General features: G+C 43.6%; 1 protein-coding gene across 1 annotated transcript in view; it reads left to right on the top strand.

Moving 5' to 3' along the window:
- Window positions 1–21,227, top strand: part of LOC123993769 (netrin receptor UNC5A-like) — a 559,088-nt gene extending 537,861 nt beyond the window's left edge. The window contains exons 13-15 of the mRNA XM_046296250.1: window positions 5,433–5,597; window positions 8,082–8,266; window positions 20,818–21,227. Coding sequence (XP_046152206.1) covers window positions 5,433–5,597; window positions 8,082–8,266; window positions 20,818–20,983 — 516 coding nt within the window. The 3' untranslated portion in view covers window positions 20,984–21,227. The remainder of the gene's footprint in view (window positions 1–5,432; window positions 5,598–8,081; window positions 8,267–20,817) is intronic.
- Window positions 21,228–21,727: the final 500 nt, after the last annotated feature.

Here is a 21,727-nt window from a genome sequence, read left to right as displayed (position 1 = left end):
AGAGGTAGTAGAGGTAGTAGAGGTAGTAGAGGTAGAGGTAGGAGAGACAGAGAGGTAGTAGAGGTAGTAGAAGTAGTAGAGGTAGAAGTAGTAGAGGTTGTAGAGGTTGTAGAGGTAGAGGTAGTAGATGTAGTAGAGGTAGAGAGACAGAGAGGTAGTAGAGGTAGAGAGACAGAGAGGTAGTAGAGGTAGAGAGACAGAGAGGTAGTAGAGGTAGTAGAGGTAGTAGAGGTAGAGGTAGGAGAGACAGAGGGGTAGTAGAGTTAGTAGAGGTAGTAGAGGTAGTAGAGGTAGAGAGACAGAGAGGTAGTAGAGGTAGAGAGACAGAGGGGTAGTAGAGGTAGAGAGACAGAGAGGTAGTAGAGGTAGAGAGACAGAGGGGTAGTGGAGGTAGAGAGACAGAGAGGTAGTAGAGGTAGTAGAGGTAGAGAGACAGAGAGTTAGTAGAGGTAGTAGAGGTAGAGAGACAGAGAGGTAGTAGAGGTAGAGAGACAGAGAGGTAGTAGAGGTAGAGAGACAGAGAGGTAGTAGAGTTAGTAGAGGTAGTAGAGGTAGAGAGACAGAGAGTTAGTAGAGGTAGAGAGACAGAGAGGTAGTAGAGGTAGAGAGGTAGTAGAGGTAGAGAGACAGAGAGGTAGTAGAGGTAGAGAGACAGAGAGGTAGTAGAGGTAGCGAGACAGAGAGGTAGTAGAGGTAGAGAGACAGAGAGGTAGTAGAGGTAGAGAGACAGAGAGGTAGTAGAGGTAGAGAGACAGAGAGGTAGTAGAGGTGGTAGAGGTGGTAGAGGTAGTAGAGGTTGTAGAGGTAGTAGAGGTAGATGTAGTAGAGGTAGTCGGGGTAGTAGAGGTGGTAGAGGTAGTAGAGGTGGTAGAGGTAGATGTAGTAGAGGTTGTAGAGGTAGAGAGACGGAGAGGTAGTAGAGGTAGGGGTAGTAGAGGTAGTAGGGGTAGTAGAGGTGGTAGAGGTAGAGGTAGTAGAGGTAGATGTAGTAGAGGTAGTAGAGGTAGACAGACAGACAGACAGACAGACAGACAGACAGACAGACAGACAGACAGACAGACAGACAGACAGACAGACAGACAGACAGACAGACAGACAGACAGACAGACAGACAGACAGACAGGCAGGCAGGCAGACAGACCGAGCCTGGTGCGATTTGGGACAAGCCTCAGTCTCTTCTCAGCAGCACTGTCACCGCCTGGGTCACAGTGCCCCTGTCTGGCCACATGTGTGTACTACAACTGCTCTGCCCTCTGAAATGACTGGTTATGGTTAGGTACTAGTTAGTATATATATGAATAGTTAGATACTAGTTAGTATATATGAATAGTTAGAAACTAGTTAGTATATATGAATAGTTAGATACTAGTTAGCATATATATATGATTAGTTAGATACTAGTTAGTATATATGAATGGTTAGATACTAGTTAGTATATATGAATGGTTAGATACTAGTTTGTATATATATGAATTGTTAGGTACTAGTTAGTATATATGAATATTTAGATACTATTAGTATATGTGATTAGTTAGATACTAGTTAGTATATATGAATAGTCAAAAATGAGTTAGTATATATGAATAGTTGGATACTAGTTACTATATATGAATAGTTAGATACTAGTTAGTATATACAAATAGTTAGATACTAGTTAGTATATATTAATAGTTAGATACTAGTTAGTATATATTAATAGTTAGATACTAGTTAGTATATACTGTATGGTTAGATACTAGTTAGTATATATGAATAGTTGGATACTAGTTACTATATATGAATAGTTGGATACTAGTTAGAATATATGAATAGTTAGATACTAGTTAGTATATATGAATAGTTAGATACTAGTTAGCATATACGAATAGTTAGATACTAGTTAGTGTATATGAATAGTTAGATACTAGTTAGTATATATGAATAGTTGGATACTAGAATCATAAAACACGGGACGAGATGTTAAAAACTGTCCATTGTGCCAATAGATGGAATGCACTCGCATGAGATTTGCCGTGATGTTGACAGAGTGGCATGGGAGGTTTATTTCTTAGACTGGGGTAAGATGTCAATTTTTGGGACACATCCTCAGTAGTGTGCCTTCGAATCAGTGGGTGTTTCGGCCTTTAATCACTAAACACCCTCATCAAAGGTGGCCAGCTAAAGGGTGATCAAGCCTTAGCTTGTGTCCCATGCCCAATTAAGATGTCCCACAGGACTGTGCAAGGCAGGGGCGTCCTCTTCTCTGAGCCAGCCATACAGCTGACCGCATACCTCATATGCCCTCCTCAAGTTGGAGGGATCTGAATTGAGTTCTCAGGTGGGGGTGAGGGATCATGAAGTTATAGCCTAGTTAGTATATATGAATAGGTTGATACTAGTTAGTATATATTAATTGTTAGATACTAGTTAATATATATGAATGGTTAGGTACTAGTTAGTATATATAAATGGTTAGATACTAGTTAGTATATATATGAATAGTTAGGTATTAGTTAGTATATACCGTATGCTTGGTTAAAACCTCTCCAGGGTCCCACCTGGCCAACATCCGGTGAAATTGCAGAGCGTGAAATTCTAAAATACTCAATTCAAATATTCATCCTTCTAGAAAATATATGTGTTAAACATCAAAATAAAGCTTAATCCAGTCGCTGTGTCAGATTTCAAAAAGGCTTTACGGTAAAAGCAAACCATGCTATTATCTGAGGACAACCGCCCCACATACAAACACATGAAAATCATATTTCAACCAGGCAGGTGTGCCACAAAAGTCAGAAATAGCGATATAATTCATTCCTTACCTTTGATGATCTTCTGTTGGCACTACAAAAACAGTTGTGGAGAAGGTGGAAAGTGTTAAGTTCCTCGGCGTACACATCACAGACAAACTGAAATGGTCCAGCCACACAGACAGCGTGGTAAAGAAGGCGCAACAGCGCCTCTTCAACCTCAGCAGGCTGAAGAAATGTGGCTTGTCACCGAAAACACTCATAAACTTCTACAGATGCACAATTGAGAGCATCCTGGCGGGCTGTATCACCGCCTGGTACGGCAACTGCTCCGCCCACAACCGTAAGGCTCTCCAGAGGGTAGTGCGGTCTGCACAACGCATCAACGAGGCAGGTGTGCCACAAATGTCAGAAATAGCGATATAATTCATGCCTTACCTTTAAAGATCTTCTGTTGGCACTACAAAAAGTCCCAGAAACATCACAAATGGTCCTTTTGATCGATAATGTCCTTCTTTATTTGTATGGCACAATTGATTCGGAAATACACCGGTTTCAACTTGCCCAACATAACTACAAAGTATCTAATAAATTACCTGTAAACTTGGTCCAAACATTTCAAACAACGTTCCTAATCCATCCTCAGATAACAACGTTCCTAATCCAACCTCAGGTAACAACGTTTCTAATCCAACCTCAGGTAACAACGTTCCTAATCCAACCTCAGGTAACAACGTTCCTAATCCAACCTCAGGTAGCAACGTTCCTAATCCAACCTCAGGTGACAACGTTCCTAATCCAACCTCAGGTAACAACGTTCCTAATCCAACCTCAGGTACCAACGTTCCTAATCCAACCTCAGGTACCAACGTTCCTAATCCAACCTCCTGAAACGTAAATAAATCGATAACATTTAAGACGGAATAAACTGTTTCTAATACCGGATAAAAACAACATGAAGTGCGCTCCAGTTCACACGAATCAAAACAGTAGAGTCCAGCTGGAGTGACACTTCCGTACTTCCTAATTTCTCAAAAGAAAAACATCAACCAATTTCTATAGACTGTTGACATCTAGTGGAAGCCATAGGAACTGCAACCTGGTTTCTAATAATAATGGTATCCCATAGAAAACTATTGGAAAATCCTATGACCTCAATTTGTTTTCCCCTGGATGGTTTGTCCTCGGGGTTTCGCCTTCCATATCAGTTCTCTTATACTCACAGACAATATTTTAACAGTTTTAGAAACTTCATTGTGTTTTCTATCCAAATCTACCAATTATATGCATATCCCGGCTTCTGGGCCTGAGGAACAGGCAGTTTACTTTGGGGATGCTTTTCATCAGATGTCAAAATACTGCCCCCTACCCCAGAGAGGTTATTAAGGCCAACACGTTACCCAAAACAAACTTTGGAGGTGGAGTCACTTACAGTTGACCGGGGAAGCTCTAGCAAGGCAGAAATTTGACAAACTGACTGGTTGGAAAGGTAACGATGACACGTTGAAAGTCACTGAGCTCTTCAGTAAGGTCATTCTACTGCCAATGTTTGTCTATGGAGATTGCATAGCTTTAGCTGTGTGCTCGGTTTTATGCACCTGTCAATTTGAAAGGGTGTCCATGTAATTTTGCATACAGTATATACCTCTGCCTTAACTCAGTGCTTCTCTGAGACATGAATATGGAGCAACGGGGAGAGAAAGTTTAAGTCATGAATAAATTTGATCAAACATTCAGTTGGTACCTGACTGGTTTATAAAGAGAGGAACTGGAGCTTCGGTATCACAAAGTTCTGCTATTAAAACCTAGTCACTTTAAAAAAAATATTTGGTGGGGAAAAAGTTATGGTAGTTTCAATGTATTTATAATCCATTGAGAATAGAGACCTGGTTCTCTCTCAGAACTATCCTACTCAATGACCTTATCTACTCATTTAAAATGAGGATCTTTGGTCACGTGGCTTTCTCCAATAATATAAGTCAACTAAGATAATGATAATCTACTTCTTATACCCAGATAATCACATCTGAAACCTTGCTTTATATTGGGTCATATTGTGGTGTGTTCTAGACAGTAATGTCGCAGTTGTAAATGAGAACTTGTTCTCAACTAGCCTACCTGGTTAAATAAAGAACTTGTTCTCAACTAGCTTACCTGGTTAAATAAAGAACTTGTTCTCAACTAGCTTACCTGGTTAAATAAAGAACTTGTTCTCAACAGGCCTACCTGGTTAAATAAAGAACTTGTTCTCAACTAGCTTAACTGGTTAAATAATGGTGAAATAAACCATTTCAAAATGTTATTCTGATCTTGTCCTCTAGGAGATCTCATTTCTACCACATCTGAAACCTTTTATAGTGGTCCATATTGTGTCGTTGTCCTCTAGGGGATCCCATTCTACCACATCTGAAACCTTTTATAGTGGTCCATATTGTGTCGTTGTCCTCTAGGGGATCCCATTCTACCACATCTGAAACCTTTTATTGTGGTCCATATTGTGTCGTTGTCCTCTAGGGGATCCCATTCTACCACATCTGAAACCTTTTATAGTGGTCCATGTTGTGTTCTTGTCCTCTAGGAGATCCCATTCTACCACATCTGGAACCTTTTATAATGGTCCATATTGTGTTGTCCTCCAGGAGATCCAATTCTACCACATCTGAAACCTTTTATAGTGGTCCATATTGTGTTCTTGTCCTCTAGGAGATCCCGTTCTACCACATCTGGAACGGTTCCCAGCGGTTCCTCCATTGTACCTTCACCCTGGAGCGGCTCAACCTGAGTACCTGTGAGCTCACCTGTCAGCTGTGTGTCTGGCAGGTAGAGGGGGAGGGACAGAGCTTTAGCCTCGACTTCAACATCGCCAAGGTAACACTCAGGTCTCATACAGGGCATTCAGAAAATATTCAGACCCTGTGACTTTTTCCACATTTTTGTTACGTTACAGGCCTTATTCTAAAATGCAATAAATGGTTTTCTTCCCTCATCAATCTACACACAATAACCCATAATGGCAAAGCAAAAACAGGTTTTTATGAATTTTAACAAATTATTAGGAATATATTTTTTTAAAATCACATTTACATAAGTATTCAGACCCAGGTGCTTTTCAGCAAACTCCAAGTGAGCTGTCATGTGTCTTTTATTGAGGAGTGGCTTCCATCTGGCCTCTCTATCATAAAGGCCTGATTGGTGGAGTGCTATACAGATGGTTGTCCTTCTGGAAGGTTCTCCCATCTCCACAGAGGAACTCTGGAGTTCTGTCAGAGTGACCATCGGGTTCTTGCGAAGGCTCTTCTCCCCCGATTGCTCAAAAGTTTGGTCGGGCATTCAGCTCTAGGTAGAGTTTTGTGATTCCAAACTTCTTCCATTCAAAATTGATGGAGGCCATTGTGTTCTAGAGGACCTTAAATGTTACAGACACTTTTTGGTACCCTTCCCCAGATCTGTGCCTCGACACAATCCTGTCTCTGAACTCTACGGACAATTCCTTCAACCTTATGGCGTGATTTTTGCTCTGATCCTCAACACTGGGGCCCCACAAGGGTGTGTTCTCAGCCCTCTCCTGTACTCCCTGTTCACCCATGACTGTGTGGCAATGCACGCCTCCAACTCAATCATCAAGTTTGCAGACGACACTACAGTGGTAGGCTTGATTACCAACCAATGACAAGACGGCCTACAGGGAAGAGGTGAGGGCCCTCGGAGTGTGGTGTCAGGAAAATAACCTCACACTCAACATCAACAAAACAAAGGAGATGATCGTGGACTTCAGGAAACAGCAGAGGGAGCACCCCCCTATACACATCGACGGGACAGTTGTGGAGAAGGTGGAAAGTGTTAAATTCCTCGGCGTACACATCACAGACAAACTGAAATGGTCCAGCCACACAGACAGCGTGGTAAAGAAGGCGCAACAGCGCCTCTTCAACCTCAGCAGGCTGAAGAAATGTGGCTTGTCACCGAAAACACTCATAAACTTCTACAGATGCACAATTGAGAGCATCCTGGCGGGCTGTATCACCGCCTGGTACGGCAACTGCTCCGCCCACAACCGTAAAGGCTCTCCAGAGGGTAGTGCGGTCTGCACAACGCATCACCGGGGGCAAACTACCTGCCCTCCAGGACACCTACACCACCCGATGTTACAGGAAGGCCATAAAGATCATCAAAGACAACAAGCACCCGAGCCACTGCCTGTTCACCCCGCTATCATCCAGAAGGCGAAGTCAGTACAGGTGCATCAAAGCTGGGACCGAGAGACTGAAAAACAGCTTCTATCTCAAGGCCATCAGACTGTTAAACAGCCATCACTAACAGAGAGGCTTCTGCCAACATACTGACTCAAATCTCTGGCCACTTTAATACATGGATTCAATAAAGGTATCACTAGTCGCTTTAAATAACTCCACTTTAATCATGTTTACATATCCTACATTACTCATCTCATATGTACATACTGTACTCTATACCATCTACTGCATCTTGTTTACATATCCTACATTACTCATCTCATTTGTATATACTGTATTCCATCTATATCTTGTTTACATCTACATTACTCATCTCATTTGTATACACTGTCTGGCCTATGCCGTTCGGCCATCGCTCATCCATATATTTATATGTACATATTCTCATTCATTCCTTTAGATTTGTGTGTATGGGGTAGTTTTTGTGAAATTGTTAGATTACTTGTTAGACATTCCTGCACTGTAGGACCTAGAAGCACAAGCATTTTGCTACACTCTCAATAACATCTGCTAACCATGCGTACGTGACAAATAAAATTTGATTTGATCTGAGCTCAATTTTGAGTCTTATATCAAAGGGTCTGCATTTTTATGTAAATAAAGTATTTCTGTTTTAATTTTTTAAACATTTTTTATATATACATTTGCAAAAATGTATAAAAACCTGTTTTTATTTGTCATTATGGGGTATTGTGTGTGTAGATTGGGGGGGTGATACTTGAATCCATTTTAGAATAAGGCTGTAACGTAACAAAATGTGGAAAAAGCCACAGGGTCTGAATACTTTCCCAATGCACTGTACAATGTATGTCACACTATGCCTCTCCAAGATAGGTGTTGATAAGATACCCAAAGAGATGGACTCATTTCTGGCTTTTATCAATGTACATCCATATATCTTTAGTGTGCGTGCGGCTCAAACTCTCTATACTCTAATCCTGTTTTTATTTGGTTCATATGACATAAGAGGACATCAGTCTCCTGGACTATATAGTTCATGGCTCGTAGCTAAACAGGACGTGTCGGCTGGAACTTTCTCTTTGTGTTCATCTCTATATGTTCCTATAATAACCCTTTCTATATTCCTCTGGCCCTATAGGACAGTCGACCCCTGGACCCGGAGTTCCTGCTGATGGACAATAACCTTAGCGGCTCAGCTCTAGCAGGACCCAGTGCTTTCCAGATCCCCTATCTCATCAGGCAGAAGATCTGCAGCAGCCTGGATACACCTTGTCCCAACGGGGCCGATTGGAGACTGTTGGCCCAGAGACTCAAACTGGACAGGTAACTAACCCTAACCCTAACCTTGTCCCAATGGGGCCGATTGGAGACTGTTGGCCCAGAGACTCAAACTGGACAGGTAACTAACCCTAACCCTAACCTTGTCCCAACGGGGCCGATTGGAGACTGTTGGCCCAGAGACTCAAACTGGACAGGTAACTAACCCTAACCCTAACCTTGTCCCAACGGGGCCGATTGGAGACTGTTGGCCCAGAGACTCAAACTGGACAGGTAACTAACCCTAACCCTAACCTTGTCCCAACGGGGCCGATTGGAGACTGTTGGCCCAGAGACTCAAACTGGACAGGTAACTAACCCTAACCTTATCCCAGCGGGGCCGATTGGAGACTGTTGGCCCAGAGACTCAAACTGGACAGGTAACTAACCCTAACCCTAACCTTGTCCCAACGGGGCCGATTGGAGACTGTTGGCCCAGAGACTCAAACTGGACAGGTAACTAACCCCCTAACCCTAACCTTGTCCCAAACTGGACAGGTAACCCCTATTCCCAGGAGACTGTTGGCCCAGAGACTCAAACTGGACAGGTAACTAACCCTAACCTTATCCCAGCGGGGCCGATTGGAGACTGTTGGCCCAGAGACTCAAACTGGACAGGTAACTAACCCTAACCCTAACCTTGTCCCAACGGGGCCGATTGGAGACTGTTGGCCCAGAGACTCAAACTGGACAGGTAACTAACCCTAACCCTAACCTTGTCCCAACGGGGCCGATTGGAGACTGTTGGCCCAGAGACTCAAACTGGACAGGTAACTAACCCTAACCCTAACCTTATCCCAACGGGGCCGATTGGAGACTGCTGGCCCAGAGACTCAAACTGGACAGGTAACTAACCCTAACCCTAACCTTATCCCAACGGGGCCGATTGGAGACTGCTGGCCCAGAGACTCAAACTGGACAGGTAACTAACCCTAACCACCAACCCTAAACTAGAGACTCAAACTGGACAGGTAACTAACCCTAACCACTGTCAACTATGGGACCTTATATAGACAGGTGTGTGCCTTTCCAAATCATGTCCAATCTATTGAATTTTACCACAGGTGGACTCTAATTGAGTTGTAGAAACATCTCAAGGATGATCAATGGAAACATTTTGCACCTGAGCTAAATTTAGAGTCTCATAGCAAAGAGTATGAATACTTATGTCTAAAACCTTGTTTTCGCTTTGTCATTGTGGGGTATTGTGATGTCATTGTGGGGTATTGTGATGTCATTGTGATGTCATTGTGGGGTATTGTGATGTCATTGTGGGGTATTGTGATGTCATTGTGGGGTATTGTGATGTCATTGTGGGGTATTGTGATGTCATTGTGGGGTATTGTGTGTAGATTGATAAGGAGAAACAAGTATTTAATCAATTGTAGAATAAGGCTGTGACATAACAAAATGTGGAAAAAGTCAAGGGGTCTGAATACTTTCCGAATGCACCGTATCGGGCTAAAATATTGGTTTGGGACTGGGCCTAGGGATAGAGATTCAATATTGGTTTGGGACTGGTCCTAGGTATAGGTATAGGGATTCTATATTGGTTTGGGACTGGGCCTAGGGATAGAGATTCAATATTGGTTTGGGACTGGGTCTAGGTATAGGTATAGAGATTCAATATTGGTTTGGGACTGGGCCTAGGTATAGGTATAGGGATTCTATATTGGTTTGGGACTGGGCCTAGGGATAGAGATTCAATATTGGATTGGGACTGGGCCTAGGTATAGGTACAGGGATTCTATATTGGTTTGGGACTGGGCCTAGGGATAGAGATTCAATATTGGTTTGGGACTGGTCCTAGGTATAGGTATAGGGATTCTATATTGGTTTGGGACTGGGCCTAGGGATAGAGATTCAATATTGGTTTGGGACTGGGCCTAGGTATAGGTATAGGGATTCTATATTGGTTTGGGACTGGGCCTAGGGATAGAGATTCAATATTGGATTGTGACTGGTCCTAGGTATAGGTATAGGGATTCTATATTGGTTTGGGACTGGGCCTAGGGATAGAGATTCAATATTGGTTTTGGACTGGGCCTAGGTATAGGTATAGAGATTCAATATTGGTTTGGGACTGGGCCTAGGTATAGGTATAGGGATTCTATATTGGTTTGGGACTGGGCCTAGGGATAGAGATCCAATATTGGATTGGGACTGGGCCTAGGGATAGAGATGTAATATTGGTTTGGGACTGGGCCTAGGTATAGGTATAGGGATTCTATATTGGTTTGGGACTGGGCCTAGGTATAGGTATAGGGATTCTATATTGGTTTGGGACTGGGCCTAGGTATAGGTATAGGGATTCTATATTGGTTTGGGACTGGGCCTAGGGATAGGTATAGGGATTCTATATTGGTTTGGGACAGAGTCGATGCCTCTCCCATTTAACATGACTCAGCACAGCTAATTTGGGCCAGTAAATGTGCCATTTAAATTAGGCTTCTTTTAAACAGGACAGAATCAGAGAGAAAACCCCTGATCAATTACAATGTACCTTCCTCCTGGTAATGAAGTCTATTAGCTACATTTGTCTCATCAGCTGGATTTACCTTCATTAATTACACATTGGATTGGTGCAGTACAGGTCCAATTAGCCCTGATTGGCTCAGTACAGGTCCAATTAGCCCTGATTGGCTCAAACTAATCCATTCCCATGTATTTCCCTTAGAAAAACATCTCTTCTGTGTGGGTACAGGGGAAATCTGGGATGAGAATGTCCATGTTCAGACTTTTTAAATGAATGACAGAGCGCTTCGATAGAAGGTGTTCTAACCCATCTAACGTGGATGGATCCTACAGATGTAGCCCTGCAGCTAATCTAGTCACGTGCGTGTGCATGAGTATGTCTCTGTGTGTGTGCGCACCTGCGTGCGTGTGCGTATGTCTCTGTGTGTGTGCGCACCTGCGTGCGTGTGTGTGCATGTGAATATAACCAGGCAGAGGTAAATGTGATCAATGGATAAAACACCAAATGTCAGTATTTGATTGCATTTCCCACTATACAGAACAGTGTGGTATGAAAGGCTGTTTCTCCCCACTATACAGAACAGTGTGGTATGAAAGGCTGTTTCTCCCTGTTATACAGAACAGTGTTGTGTGAAAGGCTGTTTCTCCCCACTATACAGAACAGTGTGGTATGAAAGGCTGTTTCTCCCTGTTATACAGAACAGTGTGGTGAGAAAGGCTGTTTCTCCCTGCTATACAGAACAGTGTGGTATGAAAGGCTGTTTCTCCCACTATACAGAACAGTGTGGTATGAAAGGCTGTTTCTCCCACTATACAGAACAGTGTGGTATGAAAGGCTGTTTCTCCCTGTTATACAGAACAGTGTGGTGTGAAAGGCTGTTTCTCCCTGTTATACAGAACAGTGTGGTATGAAAGGCTGTTTCTCCCCACTATACAGAACTGTGTGGTGTGAAAGGCTGTTTCTCCCCACTATACAGAACAGTGTGGTGTGAAAGGCTGTTTCTCCCACAATACAGAACAGTGTGGTATGAAAGGTTGTTTCTCCCCACTATACAGAACAGTGTGGTGTGAAAGGCTGTTTCTCCCACTAAACAGAACAGTGTGGTATGAAAGGCTGTTTCTCCCACTATACAGAACAGTGTGAAAGGCTGTTTCTCCCACTATACAGAACAGTGTGAAAGGCTGTTTCTCTCTGCTATACAGAACAGTGTGAAAAGCTGTTTCTCCCACTATACAGAACAGTGTGAAAGGCTGTTTCTCTCTGCTATACAGAACAGTGTGGTATGAAAGGCTGTTTCTCCCACTATACAGAACAGTGTGAAAGGCTGTTTCTCCCACTATACAGAACAGTGTGAAAGGCTGTTTCTCCCACTATACAGAACAGTGTGGTATGAAAGGCTGTTTCTCCCCACTATACAGAACAGTGTGGTATGAAAGGCTGTTTCTCCCCACTATACAGAACAGTGTGGTGTGAAAGGCTGTTTCTCCCACTATACAGAACAGTGTGGTGTGAAAGGCTGTTTCTCCCCACTATACAGAACAGTGTGGTATGAAAGGCTGTTTCTCCCACTATACAGAACAGTGTGGTATGAAGGGCTGTTTCTCCCACTATACAGAACAGTGTGGTATGAAAGGCTGTTTCTCTCTGCTATACAGAACAGTGTGGTATGAAAGGCTGTTTCTCTCTGCTATACAGAACAGTGTGGTATGAAAGGCTGTTTCTCCCACTATACAGAACAGTGTGAAAGGCTGTTTCTCCCACTATACAAAACAGTGTGGTGTGAAAGGCTGTTTCTCCCTGTTATACAGAACAGTGTGGTGTGAAAGTCTGTTTCTCCCTGTTATACAGAACAGTGTTGTGTGAAAGGCTGTTTCTCCCTGTTATACAGAACAGTGTGGTATGAAAGGCTGTTTCTCCCCACTATACAGAACAGTGTGGTATGAAAGGCTGTTTCTCCCACTATACAGAACAGTGTGGTGTGAAAGGCTGTTTCTCCCCACTATACAGAACAGTGTGGTGTGAAAGGCTGTTTCTCCCACTATACAGAACAGTGTGAAAGGCTGTTTCTCCCCACTATACAGAACAGTGTGGTGTGAAAGGCTGTTTCTCCCACTATACAGAACAGTGTGGTGTGAAAGGCTGTTTCTCCCACTATACAGAACAGTGTGGTGTGAAAGGCTGTTTCTCTCACTATACAGAACAGTGTGGTATGAAAGGCTGTTTCTCCCTGTTATACAGAACAGTGTGGTGTGAAAGGCTGTTTCTCCCTGTTATACAGAACAGTGTGGTGTGAAAGGCTGTTTCTCCCCACTATACAGAACAGTGTGGTATGAAAGGCTGTTTCTCCCACTATACAGAACAGTGTGGTATGAAAGGCTGTTTCTCCCCACTATACAGAACAGTGTGGTGTGAAAGGCTGTTTCTCCCCACTATACAGAACAGTGTGGTGTGAAAGGCTGTTTCTCCCACAATACAGAACAGTGTGGTATGAAAGGCTGTTTCTCCCCACTATACAGAACAGTGTGGTGTGAAAGGCTGTTTCTCCCACTATACAGAACAGTGTGAAAGGCTGTTTCTCTCTGCTATACAGAACAGTGTGAAAGGCTGTTTCTCCCACTATACAGAACAGTGTGAAAGGCTGTTTCTCTCTGCTATACAGAACAGTGTGGTATGAAAGGCTGTTTCTCCCACTATACAGAACAGCGTGAAAGGCTGTTTCTCTCTGCTATACAGAACAGTGTGGTATGAAAGGCTGTTTCTCCCACTATACAGAACAGTGTGAAAGGCTGTTTCTCCCACTATACAGAACAGTGTGAAAGGCTGTTTCTCCCCACTATACAGAACAGTGTGGTGTGAAAGGCTGTTTCTCCCACTATACAGAACAGTGTGGTATGAAAGGCTGTTTCTCCCCACTATACAGAACAGTGTGGTGTGAAAGGCTGTTTCTCCCCACTATACAGAACAGTGTGGTATGAAAGGCTGTTTCTCCCACTATACAGAACAGTGTGGTATGAAGGGCTGTTTCTCCCACTATACAGAACAGTGTGGTATGAAAGGCTGTTTCTCTCTGCTATACAGAACAGTGTGGTGTGAAAGGCTGTTTCTCTCTGCTATACAGAACAGTGTGGTATGAAAGGTTGTTTCTCCCACTATACAGAACAGTGTGAAAGGCTGTTTCTCCCACTATACAAAACAGTGTGAAAGGCTGTTTCTCCCCACTATACAGAACAGTGTGGTGTGAAAGGCTGTTTCTCCCACTATACAGAACAGTGTGGTATGAAAGGCTGTTTCTCCCCACTATACAGAACAGTGTGGTATGAAAGGCTGTTTCTCCCACTATACAGAACAGTGTGGTGTGAAAGGCTGTTTCTCCCTGTTATACAGAACAGTGTGGTGTGAAAGTCTGTTTCTCCCTGTTATACAGAACAGTGTTGTGTGAAAGGCTGTTTCTCCCTGTTATACAGAACAGTGTGGTATGAAAAGCTGTTTCTCCCCACTATACAGAACAGTGTGGTATGAAAGGCTGTTTCTCCCACTATACAGAACAGTGTGGTGTGAAAGGCTGTTTCTCCCCACTATACAGAACAGTGTGGTGTGAAAGGCTGTTTCTCCCACTATACAGAACAGTGTGGTGTGAAAGGCTGTTTCTCCCCACTATACAGAACAGTGTGGTATGAGAGGCTGTTTCTCCCACTATACAGAACAGTGTGGTGTGAAAGGCTGTTTCTCCCCACTATACAGAACAGTGTGGTATGAAAGGCTGTTTCTCCCACTATACAGAACAGTGTGGTATGAAAGGCTGTTTCTCGCCGCTATACAGAACAGTGTGGTATGAAAGGCTGTTTCTGCCCACTATACAGAACAGTGTGGTATGAAAGGCTGTTTCTCCCCACTATACAGAACAGTGTGGTATGAAAGGCTGTTTCTCCCTACTATACAGAACAGTGTATGAAAGGCTGTTTCTTCCCACTATACAGAACAGTGTGGTGTGAAAGGCTGTTTCTCCCCACTATACAGAACAGTGTGGTATGAAAGGCTGTTTCTCCCTGTTATACAGAACAGTGTGGTGTGAAAGGCTGTTTCTCCCTGTTATACAGAACAGTGTGGTATGAAAGGCTGTTTCTCCCTGTTATACAGAACAGTGTGGTATGAAAGGCTGTTTCTCCCACTATACAGAACAGTGTGGTATGAAAGGCTGTTTCTCCCACTATACAGAACAGTGTGAAAGGCTGTTTCTCTCTGCTATAGAGAACAGTGTGGTATGAAAGGCTGTTTCTCCCACTATACAGAACAGTGTGAAAGGCTGTTTCTCCCACTATACAGAACAGTGTGAAAGGCTGTTTCTCCCCACTATACAGAACAGTGTGGTGTGAAAGGCTGTTTCTCCCACTATACAGAACAGTGTGGTGTGAAAGGCTGTTTCTCCCACTATACAGAACAGTGTGGTATGAAAGGCTGTTTCTCCCCACTATACAGAACAGTGTGGTATGAAAGGCTGTTTCTCCCTGTTATACAGAACAGTGTGGTGTGAAAGGCTGTTTCTCCCTGTTATACAGAACAGTGTTGTGTGAAAGGCTGTTTCTCCCTGTTATACAGAACAGTGTGGTATGAAAGGCTGTTTCTCCCACTATACAGAACAGTGTGGTATGAAGGGCTGTTTCTCCCCACTATACAGAACAGTGTGGTATGAAAGGCTGTTTCTCCCACTATACAGAACAGTGTGGTATGAAAGGCTGTTTCTCCCACTATACAGAACAGTGTGGTATGAAAGGCTGTTTCTCCCCACTACACAGAACAGTGTGGTATGGAAGGCTGTTTCTCCCCACTATACAGAACAGTGTGGTATGAAAGGCTGTTTCTCCCTGTTATACAGAACAGTGTGGTGTGAAAGGCTGTTTCTCCCTGTTATACAGAACAGTGTTGTGTGAAAGGCTGTTTCTCCCTGTTATACAGAACAGTGTGGTATGAAAGGCTGTTTCTCCCCACTATACAGAACAGTGTGGTATGAAGGGCTGTTTCTCCCCACTATACAGAACAGTGTGGTATGAAAGGCTGTTTCTCCCACTATACAGAACAGTGTGTTATGAAAGGCTGTTTCTCCCACTATACAGAACAGTGTGGTATGAAAGGCTGTTTCTCCCACTATACAGAACAGTGTGGTATGAAAGGCTGTTTCTCCCCACTATACAGAACAGTGTGGTATGAAAGGCTGTTTCTCCCCACTACACAGAACAGTGTGGTATGGAAGGCTGTTTATCCCCACTATACAGAACAGTGTGGTATGAAAGGCTGTTTATCCCCACTATACAGAACAGTGTGGTATGAAAGGCTGTTTCTCCCCACTATAGAGAACAGTGTGAAAGGCTGTTTCTCCCACTATACAGAACAGTGTGGTATGAAAGGCTGTTTCTCCCCACTATACAGAACAGTGTGGTGTGAAAGGCTGTTTCTCCCCACTATACAGAACAGTGTGAAAGGCTGTTTCTCCCACTATACAGAACAGTGTGGTATGAAAGGCTGTTTCTCCCCACTATACAGAACAGTGTGGTGTGAAAGGCTGTTTCTCCCCACTATACAGAACAGTGTGGTATGAAAGGCTGTTTCTGCAGTACACCAGCTACTGTAAGCTGATGTTTCACCCTGTAATGTGAAAAACACATTATAATCTCCACACAGTCCTTTGTGTATCATAACAATTGAACTTTATTGGTTCACTGGTACAGTTTACTACCATCACTGTCTTAGCTGTGGCCCTGTTAGCTGTGGCCCTGTTAGCTGTGGTCCTGCTAGTTGTGGCCCTGTTAGCCGTGGCCCTGTTAGCTGTGGCCCTGTTAGTTGTGGCCCTGTTAGCTGTGGCCCTGCTAGTTGTGGCCCTGTTAGCTGTGGCCCTGTTAGCCGTGGCCCTGTTAGCCGTGGCCCTGTTAGTTGTCGCCCTGTTAGTTGTGGCCCTGTTAGTTGTGGCCCTGTTAGTTGTGGCCCTGTTAGTTGTGGCCCTGTTAGCTGTGGCCCTGTTAGCTGTGGTCCTGTTAGTTGTGGCCCTGTTAGCTGTGGCCCTGTTAGCTGTGGCCCTGTTAGTTGTGGCCCTGTTAGCTGTGGCCCTGCTAGTTGTGGCCCTGTTAGCTGTGGCCCTGTTAGCCGTGGCCCTGTTAGCTGTGGCCCTGTTAGCTGTGCCCCTGTTAGTTGTGGCCCTGTTAGCTGTGGCCCTGTCAGCCGTGGCCCTGTTAGCTGTGGTCCTGCTAGTTGTGGCCCTGTTAGCTGTGGCCCTGTTAGCTGTGGCCCTGTTAGCTGTGGCCCTGTTAGCTGTGGTCCTGTTAGCTGTGGCGCTGTTAGCTGTGGCCCTGTTAGCTGTGGCGCTGTTAGCTGTGGCCCTGTTAGTTGTGGCCCTGTTAGCTGTGGCCCTGTTAGCTGTGGCCCTGTTAGCTGTGGCCCTGCTAGTTGTGGCCCTGCTAGTTGTGGCCCTGCTAGTTGTGGCCCTGGTAGCTGAGGCAGCCTTTCACACACTGGCCCGGTTAGTCTGTAGGCTGGAAGGTGATGTGTTGCTGTAGAATACAATACACTACATTCTCCTGACTGTCTGTCTGTATGATGTCCACACACACACACACACACACACACACACACACACACACACACACACACACACACACACACACACACACACACACACACACACACACACACACACACACACACACACACACACACACACACACACACACACTGAATATAAGCCTGTAAAATAGTCTGAACGCTTTGTCATTCCTTGAATCCATTTAAGTGATTTTCACTGCAGTAGGTTAACAGGAGAGAGTGAAGAATTACAAAGGTCTAGCTGTGCTCTCTATCCAACCGTTCTCAAGGTGAAGCTGAAGGACAAGGTCTAGCTGTGCTCTCTATCCAACCGTTCTCAAGGTGAAGCTGAAGGACAAGGACTAGCTGTGCTCTCTATCCAACCGTTCTCAAGGTGAAGCTGAAGGACAAGGTCTAGCTGTGCTCTCTATCCAACCGTTCTCAAGGTGAAGCTGAAGGACAAGGACTAGCTGTGCTCTCTATCCAACCGTTCTCAAGGTGAAGCTGAAGGACAAGGTCTAGCTGTGCTCTCTATCCAACCGTTCTCAAGGTGAAGCTGAAGGACAAGGACTAGCTGTGCTCTCTATCCAACCGTTCTCAAGGTGAAGCTGAAGGACAAGGTCTAGCTGTGCTCTCTATCCAACCGTTCTCAAGGTGAAGCTGAAGGACAAGGACTAGCTGTGCTCTCTATCCAACCGTTCTCAAGGTGAAGCTGAAGGACAAGGTCTAGCTGTGCTCTCTATCCAACCGTTCTCAAGGTGAAGCTGAAGGACAAGGACTAGCTGTGCTCTCTATCCAACCGTTCTCAAGGTGAAGCTGAAGGACAAGGACTAGCTGTGCTCTCTATCCAACCGTTCTCAAGGTGAAGCTGAAGGACATACAGGCTTGCTGGTTATCCTCTACCCTCAACCTCTCCTCACACCCCGACCCCCGACCCCGACCTTGACCTCGACTTCACCCCCCCATCTTGAAGTGGTACACAACAACCCTTAAGTCCATAGACAGTAGAGGATCAGAGAAAGGTCATTACATGGAACAAGCCACTCCGGATTCCTCATCCTCCACATCACATACACTACTGAGCTGAAGGCCTGTGTCCCAAACCGCACCCTATTCAATCCCTATACAGTGCACCACTTCTGGCCGGGGTCCGTAGGAAGTTCCATAGGGCTCTTATCCAAAAAAAGGTAGTGCGCTATATAGGGAATAGGGTGCCATTTGGGATGGAGCCAACATGTGAGGAAGGGACAGTGGGGTCACTGCATTTAGACCTATTGATTGGTTTCGGGGTTTGATCCGAAAGGTCAAGGCCTGGAAGCAGAAAAGGTCATTTCCTACTTAAATGTCAACTTCCTTTAGGGGATTAAGGGATAAAGTTTCTATGTGTGATTTATGTTGGATTAATGGCCATTTTTATTATCAAATGCAAAACGGGGATCCTAACTGCTGAAAGGGTAAGACTGGTTTGATGTATATTGGTGGCTTACAGTATAGTGTAATATAGTATAGTGTAATATAGTATTGTGTAATATAGTGCAATATAGTATACTGTGGTATGGCATAGTATAGTATATTGTAGTATAGTGCAGCGTACTATATTTTAGTGTAATGTAGTATAGTGTAATATTGTGTAGTATAGTGTGGCATGGCATAGTGTAGTAGAATATGTTGTAGTGCAGTATATTGTAGTGTAATATAGTATAGTGTGGTATGGCCTAGTGTAGTAGAATATGTTATAGTGCAGTATATTGTAGTGTAATATAGTATAGTGTGGCATGGCATAGTGTAGTAGAATATGTTGTAGTGTAGTATATTGTAGTGTAATATAGTATAGTGTGGTATCGCCTAGTGTAGTAGAATATGTATACTATACTATATTACACTACAATATACTGCACTACAACATATTCTACTACACTAGGCCATACCACACTATACTATATTATGTTATAGTTAGTGTGTTATAGTATAGCATAGTATGGTATAGTGTGGTATAGTATAGTATATGTTATCGTATAATGTGGTATATAGTATAGTATGTATTATCATATAATGTGGTATAGTATATAGTATAGTGTGGTATGGTATATAGTATAGTATATAGAATAGCATAGTATAGTGTGGTATAGTATATATTATTGTACAATGTGGTATAGTATATAGTATAGTGTGGTATGGTATATAGTATAGTATATAGAATAGCATAGTATAGTGTGGTATAGTATATATTATCGTATAATGTGGTATAGTATATAGTATAGTATGGTATAGTGTGGTATAGTATAGTATATATTATCATATAATGTGGTATAGTATATAGTATAATGTGGTATAGTATATAGTATAGTGTGGTATAGTATAGCATCGTGTGGTATAGTGTGGTATAGTATAGTATATGTTATCGTATAATGTGGTATAGTATATAGTATAATGTGGTATAGTATATAGTATAGTGTGTTATAGTATAGCATCGTGTGGTATAGTGTGGTATAGTATAGCATCGTGTGGTATAGTGTGGTAGTATAGTATATAGTATAATGTGGTATAGTATATATTATCGTATAATGTGGTATAGTATATCGTATAATGTGGTATAGTATATAGTATAATGTGGTATAGTATATAGTATAGTGTGGTATAGTATATAGTATAGTGTGGTATAGTATAGTATATATTATCATATAATGTGGTATAGTATATAGTATAATGTGGTATAGTGTATAGTGTGGTATAGTATAGTATATATTATCATATAATGTGGTATAGTATATAGTATAATGTGGTATAGTATATAGTATAATGTGGTATAGTATATAGTATAATGTGGTATAGTATATAGTATAATGTGGTATAGTATAATGTGGTATAGTATATAGTATAGTGTGGTATAGTATAGTATAGTATATGTTATCGTATAATGTGGTATAGTATATAGTATAATGTGGTATAGTATATAGTATAATGTGGTATAGTATATAGTATAATGTGGTATAGTATATCGTATAGTGTGGTATAGTATATAGTATAGTGTGGTATAGTATAGCATCGTGTGGTATAGTGTGGTATAGTATCGTATAATGTGGTATAGTATATAGCAGGGCTGCAGAGGAGCACAGATTACGTCCAGAGCACATCACTAAGGACTTTACAGTGCAGTATTGGGGGAAGGAAATGTCAACAAGGACTCACTAAGGACTTTACAGTGCAGTATTGGGGGAAGGAAATGTCAACAAGGGACAATAAAGAACCCATAATGAATTGAATAATGAATCTCTCCCCCCTCTCTCTCCCTTTTTCCTCACTCCTCTCCCTGTTGTCACCTCTCCTCTTCCTCCAATCCCTCTCCTTCTCCTCTCTCTCCTCCTCCTCTCCTATCTCCTCCTCCTCTCCCTCTTCTCTCCTCTCCTCCTCTCCCTCCTCCCCCTCTCCTCCTCTACCTCCCCCTCTCCTCCTCTCCTCCCCCTCTCCTCCTCCCCCTCTCCACTCCTCCTCCTCCTCTCCTCTCCTCCAGGCACATGAGTTTCTTTGCGTCCAAGGCGAGTCCCACCAGTGTGATTCTGGATCTGTGGGAGGCCCAACACTTCCACAGTGGAAACCTGAACCAGCTGGCCACCGTCATGGCCGACATCGGCAAACAGGAAGCTATGATTTTCCTGGTCTCAGACGGAGAGTGCTAGCCTTAGCTCTGTCCCACACTGTCCCAACACTGCACCCTATTCCCTAGATAGTGCACCAATGTAGGGGACTACCTAGGTAATAGAGTGCTATTTGAGATCGGCCCCCTAAAAAAGGAGAGGACTGGAACAGGGTAGAATATACAGACACATGAGAGGAGAGGAGACCACTCCCCTCCTCTCTCCCCTCCTTTACAAGAGAGAAGAGAAGAACAGAACAGTCCCCCCCTCTCTCCCCTCCTTTACAAGAGAGAAGAGAAGAACGGAACACTTCCCCTCTCTCTCCCCTCCTATACAAGAGAGAAGAGAAGAACGGAACACTCCCCCCTCTCTCCCCTCCTTTACAAGAGAGAAGAGAAGAACGGAACACTCCCCCTCTCTCCCCGCCTTTACAAGAGAGAAGAGAAGAACGGAACACTCCCCCCTCTCTCCCCTCCTTTACAAGAGAGAAGAACGGAACACTCCCCCTCTCTCTCCCCTCCTTTACAAGACAGAAGAGAAGAACGGAACACTCCCCCTCTCTCCCCTCCTTTACAAGAGAGAAGAACGGAACACTCCCTCTCCCCTCCTTTACAAGAGAGAAGAACAGAACACTCCCTCTATCTCTCCCTCCTTTACAAGAGAGAAGAACAGAACACTCCCCCCTCTCTCCCCTCCTTTACAAGAGAGAAGAACAGAACACTCCTCTCTCTCTCCCTCCTTTACAAGAGAGAAGAGAAGAACGGAACACTCCCCCTCTCTCCCCTC

Source organism: Oncorhynchus gorbuscha, linkage group LG13, assembly GCF_021184085.1.
Source record: "Oncorhynchus gorbuscha isolate QuinsamMale2020 ecotype Even-year linkage group LG13, OgorEven_v1.0, whole genome shotgun sequence".
NCBI classification, from domain to species: domain Eukaryota; kingdom Metazoa; phylum Chordata; class Actinopteri; order Salmoniformes; family Salmonidae; genus Oncorhynchus; species Oncorhynchus gorbuscha.
This window is presented reverse-complemented; position numbering and strand designations above follow the sequence as displayed.